This window comes from Eurypyga helias, unplaced genomic scaffold (assembly GCF_000690775.1).
Source record: "Eurypyga helias isolate BGI_N326 unplaced genomic scaffold, ASM69077v1 scaffold34408, whole genome shotgun sequence".
NCBI lineage: Eukaryota > Metazoa > Chordata > Aves > Eurypygiformes > Eurypygidae > Eurypyga > Eurypyga helias.
Window position 1 is genome coordinate 7813 of NW_010269508.1, and position 9044 is coordinate 16856.

Below are 9044 nucleotides of genomic sequence, written 5' to 3' on the forward strand. Positions count from 1 at the left end.
TCCCACTCCCCGAACACAAACCGTGGAAAAACGGCTCGCTGACCCAAGGCAGTCCTGCCAGAGCTGGACGTTTTGCCGTGCCTCTGGACGCGCAGTTGTTGTATAAATACACCCACAGCACGCAAACACTGGCCTTCTGGTTCTCACCCGACTGGAATAAATGCGTACAGCTCCTTTCATCCGAAACAAATACTTGCACATATCAGGGCTCAGTTTTGGGGTCAGTATCTGGGGTCCAATTCCTTTCCGGAAAGGGCTGTTAGGATTGGAAGGGGCTGCCCAGGGAGGTGGTGGAGTCACCATCCCGGGAGGGGTTTGAGAGCCGCGTGGATGAGGTGCTCAGGGACAGGGGTCAGTGGGTTTGGCAGTGCTGGGTTAGCAGTTGGACTCAGTGACCTTAAAGCTCTTTTCCAACCAAAACAATTCTACAATATTCCACAGAAATACATATATATCTGGACTGTGCCCTTTCTCAGTGAAAGCTTCTCCATCCAAGACAAAACTACTCAAAAGAGGGGCTCTCCACCCAAAGTTAGCCGAGGGGGCAGCACGGAGGGGATCCCCTCCATCAAGGACCGGTGACAAAGCTGCTCGGCTCCTGCAGCTTCGGCAGAGAAAGGGGGAACGGGGGTGCTGGGCCACGAAGCGGCTCGTCCTCGGCCGAGCACCGTCCCCTTGCTCCTCGCAGCGCGTGTAAGCGACGCTTTGACACCGTCGTCGTCACCACCCCAGTAACTATGAGGTAGTGTCTCTGACCTCCAGCCTCGCACATTTAATGAGACCCCAAAGATTTGCAAAGCCGGGAGTGACTAAGCTTTCCGTTAGGAGCATTCCAAAACAAATTAAGCGATCCTATAGCCAAGCACGTTTAAGTCCGAAGGACAATTGTGCTCGCCAGAGCAGTCCTCCAGCACGTCACCAAAAAGGCAAACATGGCTAGAAGTTATAAAACACGAAATAAACTGCAGCCCAGCCCACTCAGTCAGTGGCTCATGGAAATTTCCACACAAAACTAGAGCCATCAGTTAGCATTTTAACTCCCTGCTTCAGATTCCGAATGGGAGTGAAGATCTTCTGGGAACACCCACTGGTTTCCTGCTATTCCCAACACCCAGGGTGGCCCACATGTGGGATACAGACCTACGGGACCTCCTGCAAGGCTGCACCCCGACCGTGGCACAGCACGGGCTGCTCCGGAGCGGGACCGCGGCACGCCAGGAGATGATCTCATCTTCCCATTCGGGGCCAGCCCTTGCACAACCGAGCTCCACTGGATCTACATGGGACCCAGCTTATCAGAGCAAGGCGTCTGCGTGCCGAGGAGAAAGGATTCCAGCTACCTTTCCTCTCAAGCGCTGAATTTACCCAAGAGGTGTTCCTCATTTTTGGGCGGTGTCACAACAAGCCGGCAGTTCAGCATGAAGGGGCGGAGGGGGAAGATGGAGGCTCATTCACCTCGGCCAGCACTTCCCGGTCTGAGGTTCAGGGAGTACGAGAGCGTCTAAGGATATCGACCTGTTGGAGCGAGTCCAGAGGAGGCCACAGAGATGCTCCCAGGGCTGGAGCCCCTCTGCTATGGGGACAGGCTGGGAGAGTTGGGGGGTTCAGCCTGGAGAAGGGAAGCGCCGGGGAGACCTTGGAGCCCCTTCCAGTGCCTGGGGGGCTACAAGAAAGCTGGGGAGGGCTTTTCCCAAGGGCAGGGAGTGACAGGACAAGGGGTGACGGGTTTAAATGGAAAGAGGGAGATGGAGATGGGACATCAGGAAGGAATTCTTCCCGCAGAGGGTGGGGAGCACTGGGACAGGTTGCCCAGAGAAGCTGTGGATGCCCCATCCCTGGGAGTGTCCAAGGCCAGGCTGGATGAGGCTTGGAGCAACCTGGGCTATGGAAGGTGTCCCTGCCCGTGGCAGGGGTGGGGCTGGGTGGGCTTTAAGGTCCCTTCCAACCCAACCCAGTCTGTGATTCTGTGATTTGACCAGCCTCGTTTCTGTCACTGCTGCACATCATGTGCATTTCAGCTGCCCCAGGCAAGGGTACCTTTGCTAATCCCACGCTCCTCACCGACAGCTTTACTACAGGCGGCAGGAGCACAGCAGGCTGAGCGGGCTGTGAGTGTCAGACAGAGACAAGAATGAGATAACCAATCTGGGTGATGGATGGCTAATTAGTCAGCAAGCAGTGCCATTAATTAACTCCCCTGTCCTTGCTCACGGGGCACCAACACACACAAGTTTGAGAAGCAGTGCTATCAGCCTCCGCAGAACTCCTGCCCCCGAGTTTCTAACTGGGCCCCGCAGATACAGAGGGGCTGAAGATCCCCAGAAACGACCGTCAGGGGACAATGACAGCCCATTCATCACTCAAGCTGCACCGAAAACTGCAGCAGACAGGTTACCCGCAGCATTCTCACATGACACCTCAACTATTGTGGATCTGCTCTGGATGCTGCTGCTCCTCAGGACCGGTTTTTGGAGCCACTGTCCAACCCAAGAGCAGGACCTGGGTACAGGTAGTAACTAGAGTGGGAAGCCAGGAGCGCAGCCAGGTCCTGTTCTTGCTCCAAAAGCCTTCCTGGTGCTGCAGAAGAGCACGCACGGGCCTGCCTCTCCTCCGGCTGCATGAACTACGGTACCTTTTGCTGCATCTGCTGCCCAGCCGGTGCCTGGAAGCGTGTCGCTCACGAGCGAAGCCCTGGCACGGCCTAAGGAACCCACCGTTTTCACCGTGCCATTTGTGCTAGCGCGCACCATTTGGCTGCCTAGCGGAGGAAGCTGAACTCAGCCGGGGATTAAAATCAGCAGAGAAGCACAGCAAACGCCGCCAAAAATCGGGGAGAGGAGGTGAATTCAGAGCACTTGCCGCGGGCTGTCGCTGGATGACTGCAGACCTTCCGAAGCGATGGCTACTGCTGCACTGGAAACCAGAACAGCACGTTTACGAGGGGGAAACGGAGCTTATGCAATTACTTTGCAGACATGTGGTGAACGGTTACTACTGAAAATAGTTCAGACCTCAAAGACATCCTTTCCTGAGCCGGCCAGACTGATTTCCAGACCCACAGAGCTGTGCTGCAGCTCCCCCCACACAGAGGCACGCAGCCCTTACCTTATAGAACACATCAGGCACATACTGCTCGCTGCTGGACTCCTTGGCGTAGCCCAGCTCCGGCGCGTCTCGGCAGGGCAGCAAACACTCATCCCGAACCAGCGCCATGCACTGATTCGAGACCTGGTAGCCCTCGAAGTGGACCTGGTTGTCGGGACCACCTGGAAGAGAAGAGGCTGGTTAAAAAAAACCCACAGGAGAGCAATGTGCCCAGCGTAACTCAGGCACAACTCCAAGAGCCACGGTCTTGCCAACAGCAAAGAATGGCGAGATGAAGATGCTGGTGCTGCCTACAAGTACTTCCCAAAAACCAACAATTCCCTCCGAGCTCCACATTTATTTGGTAACGCACATTTTCACAGCTAGCCGAACGGGACAGACACCTGGTGCCACTCCTGCTGTCTAGCAGGAGCTTAAAGGAGGCGAAGCTGCCCTTTCCAAAGGCTCCCGGCAGCATCACCCTCCCACTACCCTGTAGGTATTTTCCCTCTCTCAAAACAAAACCCAGGCACGCAGCTCCTGTGAGCCTGTTTCATCTCCAAGGATTCAGGGTTGGTCACCCAGTAATGTCAGGCCTAAGAGGAAAAAATGTTTTCTCAGCCTGTAATGGACGGCTCGGTGGAAATCTGACATGGAAAACGGGAATTAAGACCTTGGCTCGCCGTTAGATCACATGCTTGGCGCTTTGATTTGGATAATGTAAGCAACATCAGGTCATGTGTCATCAGAATACAACTGGAAAGAGAAGATACGGACAGATGGTAGGAAAACGTTATTATTTCCAAGCCCAGAAATTCAGGAGGGGATAGGAATTAATCCACGTAGAGGGTCTAAAGGCAAAGTTGATGCAAACTACCCAAGTGTATTTATGCGGCGCAAAAGGAAGGAATCAAGTGTTTAAATGGAAACCCGATGGGCTGCTCTAACAGAAGAGGATGAAATTCTCTGGAACAGAAAAGAGGAAATATTCGTTTTCTACCCTTTGATCTCCAACCTCAATCACTCGCTGCTCCAGAACAAACACTCCTAGAAATTAAACATAGACCAAGACACGGGGAAGGCCTGGCCGAAGCCAGCCATCGTTTTCTCAGGAAAACACCTTGTTTTTAAAAAAACCCCAGAAATAAATAAACGAGTGAGCGAGATACACATCAATCTCTAATGAAAGATGGATGTGTTGAGCAGTCTGGAATGTCAGGCAGCTGTCTGATCGCCCATTAACCTATCGAGAGCGTTTTCCCTGGAAAAAGGCTCCGGGAACACCACACCCGGGCTCAGAGGCAACGGAACATCACACTTTCAGTTTTTACAGTGGATGCTATTTGAAGTCACGCCTTTTTTTGCCGTTTTCATTGTGTTAAATAGACCCAGAACGCAGCCTATCTGCTCCAGGGAAATTTTAAATGAATCCATGTGTCGTCCCGTGGAGAACAGCGGGCTGAAGTGCTAACGCTACGGCTCTCCCGGCACGTGCCAACGTCTGCCCTGGCAGCCCGGGCAGTGCGGCCTTTTCCGCGGTGCCTCTGGAGAGCGGCTGCCAAAGCAGCTAAAGTCAGAGGTGACCAAGCAGAGCATTTTGCAGGTTTCTCTTGTTTTATTCAGGCAAACCAAAAGAAAAACCCCGTTTCCACGCACGAAGAGCATGGCAGCCTACATAAGGGTTTCCCTGACAGCGACACAAGGGAGATCAAGGTCCCTCCTCTATGCTCAAGCTGCCAGAGTAACTTTCAGGATACGGACTGTGCTGCCGCTTTCAGGGAACAGAATTTATGGAGCTTAGAGATTTGAGCCAGAAAAAAAAAGTGAGCTACAATTATTCTTCTGGCTGCAAGCAAAAACAAAAAATGCTTTGTGGATCAGAAAATGCTCCAGGTCTGAGCCTCAGTGAAGTATCCCGCAGGGTAAATCACTGTAGAGAAGATAGCACGAAGAAAAAGTATTTTACTTGACAGAGCAAGGCAAAACCCTTGTTAAATAGGACAGATGGGGAGCAGGACGTCTGACTTCTGGCAGAGCTGCATATTCTTCTATTAACAAGAGATAATTCATGTGTAACCAAGAGAGCCGGGACAAGCCGAGGCCAGTTGATACCTGTAGCCACAACTGTGACAAACTTGGATCCGAAATGACCATCTGGAGAAAGGCGACAGATGTTGGGCTGCTGGTTCTGAAAGTTTCCAGCTGTGATGCACTCCTCTGCGCTTAGATAATACGTGTCCTGAGGGAAGAGCAGAAACGTCAATAAAAAGGACAACGCGGTGTAGCTTAGACCTATTTCCCTGGGCTGCGGCCAAAGAAAACTACCCACACCCTAATAAAACATGCTTTCGTAGAAAGCTGCTGCAGAGGCCGGGAGAAGAATGCAACATGTCAGCGCGCCAGCCCGGCTCTCACCAGGACCGTCACTGCTTCCAGTTTCACCCACCTTTACACACCTCTTTTTTTTTAGAAAACCCCAGGGTTTCGTTTTCCAAATAAGGATGTCGTTGATTTTAGAACTGCAGGAAGCTGAGGTCGAAGTCTGAGCCACGTATATCTCAAAGCCCAGCCCATAGGAACATCCTCTGAGTCATTTTACTCACTGAGTTTACACCTCACACCACCCAAATTCTGACACCACGAGCAGCATTTCCTTACAGCAGAGCGGGCGAAGGACTGCAGGCAGCTTTCCACGCTCCTCAGACAGCTTCCAACCCCTAGCACTGCTCTCTAGGCTCGCCCTCCTTTGCTTTAAGCTTCGCAAAAATTCAGTTTCCCAAGAATTCCCGTCCCTGCGCCCCCTCCAGCCCTGCGCTGCCCTGGCTCACTGCTCTGCTTGGCAGAGCCAGCACCGAGGGGGCACAAACCCTCGGTACCCGCAGCGGGGTGTAGCTGCACGCTCCAATCTCACCTTGTTTCTGCTGTATCGAACCGTCCCTTTCCGCGTGTCTTCGGAGACCAGGTCAGTAAATATCCAGCCAACCTGCAAAGAAGCATTACGGAGAAAGTTGCTTTAAGAAAAACAAACCCAGAACACCACCAAAGCAGAGCTTATACGTTTTCCTCCTCACAGGACAAGATGTTCTTGGCTCCTCGCACGGCCCTGCTGCATCTGCCTGAAGGAAATGGCTCTCCCAGCTGTGCTGGGCTCATTTGAATCCCATTTCCAGGAGCAGCATGCCAGCTGGCCGGCCGGCGGCACCTGCAGCTTTATGTTTCACTACGGAATATTTCTTTTCATGGAAAGATCTGGAGGCTGCAAGACGCCTCTCAGCCACTACCTCCTCCCACCCACCCACTGCAAAAAGCATTTCCTATTGAGCATTCGGAGTGGAGAAGCATCGGGAGCGCCAGCGGATGACAAAGCGGCTCACATGATCTCATTTGGAAGCTCGCAGTCACTTGGTTAAGATAAAGCTCATATGTTTCCCACTGGAGTATGATTCATGCCAAAGCAAGAGTCTGCTCCAAAAAAAACCCAACCCCCACATTCCTGCCTTCTGCGCTGTTTGCACATCGGAGTAGGGATGTGTACACACACACCGCTGCCTGAACCCTTCCACACGCTGCTAAAACCAGCTCCAGCCCCATGGCGAGCCGCTCCCACAGCGTTTAACCCTCCAAACTGCCGAGGCCCGATTCCCAGCAGAGCCCAGACGGACAAAAACCTGCAGCCGGCACTTAAGTTAGGTGTTAAGTCACATGGATTAAAACTACCTGATGTGAGAAACAGAGGAAAAAACATGGAAATAAATAACACACAGAAGCTCTGCTTCAGACGCTGGCAAAAGATCTTATCGTCGGAGAACAAGAGGCCTCACCGCAGATGTTTAGAGTCTACGAGACTCGTCTCATCTGTGTTTTCTCTAGCGAGTCAAATCTTGTTGGTGTACATCTCCTTCTTGGCATTCATGTGCTACCCAAACATTTCCCAAACCGGAAAAAACACCAGTAAGAGGTTTAAAGAGCTGTCGGCAAACCAGCGGGTCCCAACACCCAAACGTCCTGCTCGGCTCGCCGACAGGCTGCGGGGCCGAGGGGAGCAGAGGGCTGAGGCTGGGGGTCCTGCAGCTCTGCACCACCAGACTAACTTGCCGCGGGCTGCCCGAGCGGCGCCGAGAGCCCGGAGCCACAAAGGAGAACAACAACCAAAGCAGGAGCCTCTGCTCCTGGAAGCGGAGCACCGATTCCATGCAGAAGAACCTTCGGAAGGCACCTCCAGCTACATCTGTGCCAAATTAGTGCTCGCTGCGAAGATGCTACCGGGAATGAGTCTGAGGAGAAATAAAGGGAAAACCGTGTTTCGGCTTCTTTGCTACTCCCTTTGATGTCACACGTGACAGAGCACTGCTGACTTCAGCTGCACAGCCCCGCTAGATGGGTGCACTCAGGAAAATGCTCTCATTTCGGATTTCATACCTAAAAGCCCAAGAGCTACCGACGCATAAGCTAGATTTCAGGTATGCCCAAACGTGACTGAGTAACCCCACGGAGCTGGAGAGCTGCCAACGACTTTCTTCACTGCCAAAGACGCGGGAGAGCCGACAACATCCTAACCTTTCTCAGTCCGAGCTTTGCAGCGATCTCGTCCACAACCTCGGCTTTTGGATCTTCCAGGATCTCCAGGCTGTTCTGCGTACCGATCTGCAGCAAAGAGAAACTCGCTGGTGAGACAGCGCAGGAACACAGCTGCCAGGAGTGCGGCAGAGGACGGAAGCAGAGGTCTGAGTTTCCCCCTCGTGCAACCCCTGCCTGGTTTCACCCCGGAGACCTCCGCTATTCCCAGGCCCATCCTGCCAGAGCCTGTCAGCTCGGTTTGCATCGGGTTTATGAATGAAAAGCTCAGCGTTTACCAACAGGCCATTGCCGTTTCCGAGCACTTTGGAAAAGGTGAGGGATTATATCATTTTCCCAAAGCTCAGTGTTCAACCTGCCAGTTTTGTGTCGCCCCTTGGCTTGTTTGAATCTCGGCGCAGCAGAGAGGCAGCAATCCAGAAGATCCAAGAGCCCACGCCCAGGCCTTTCCCCCCTGTGCGCTGGAAAACACGACTCCATCTGGGTGCGTTTCAGCTTCCCGGGGCTGGGCCGTGCCAAGAAGTACAGCACCGAGGGCTTCCCAGGAGAGCAAGAGCTCCCTCGCTTGCGCCACGCACGGCTGGAAGTGCAGGAACTCGCAAAGCGGGGGCTTAACAGCGACAGCGAAACAATAGAGGGCACAGCTCTGCTCGTAGGGGAGGGAGGAACTTGGGAAAGGCTTCTGCTCTCACACACGGCCGAGAGATCCACTCGTTCGACAAACCCGCTGCACTTCTCCCCAGCGACCCCACAAAACTCGTCGCCAGGAAGGAAACGCGCGTCCCGCCGCGGTACGTTTGCACGCGCAGCGTCTACGCTTCGCAAAGTGACTTGGATCAGCGGGGAAGGAGCCAGTAGGAAAAAACTCGGCTTCGGGCTGAGCCTCGTGCTGGGCAGAGAGGCTTTTCCAGCTCCATTTCCAGCTCCCGACGGCTCAGCGGGGCCGGGCACCATCTAGCGGGGACTCCCGGCTGATCTGCCCGCCCGCTCGCCTCCATCGCGGCAGCGCTTCTGGCTAATTAACCTGCTTCCGTTCTCTCCGAGAGCCAATAAGTAATTGAAGCAAGGGCTGTAATTTTTATTTTACCTAGTACAGAATTTGTTTTCAAGCTTTTCCATACCGTAACCTTAGGAATCTGGTGATGGAGGGAAACATGTGAAATGGAACTCTCTATCTTTAAATCATCTGAGCGCAGGATAATGTAAAAGAAAGTGTAAAAATAACAAAACACAAATCTGGGTTTTGAAGTTCTAGCTGTGGAAACAGCTGCCAGTGATGTTAGAGATATAAATCACAGACTGGGTTGGGTTGAAGGGACCTTAAAGCCCCCCCAGCCCCTGCCCTGGGCAGGGACACCTTCCATAGCCCAGGTTGCTCCAAGCTT

At 53.2% G+C, this 9044-nt stretch overlaps 1 protein-coding gene across 1 annotated transcript in view; it reads right to left on the minus strand.

Annotated features, from left to right (window-relative positions):
• The window catches only part of NPLOC4 (nuclear protein localization 4 homolog (S. cerevisiae)), a gene marked incomplete at both ends in the record, with an annotated part of 26062 nt that overhangs the window by 7468 nt on the left and 9550 nt on the right, over positions 1-9044 (minus strand). The window contains 4 exons of the mRNA XM_010158131.1: positions 3106-3266; positions 5197-5323; positions 5996-6067; positions 7642-7728. Of these exons, the coding sequence (XP_010156433.1) occupies positions 3106-3266; positions 5197-5323; positions 5996-6067; positions 7642-7728 (447 nt within the window). The remainder of the gene's footprint in view (positions 1-3105; positions 3267-5196; positions 5324-5995; positions 6068-7641; positions 7729-9044) is intronic.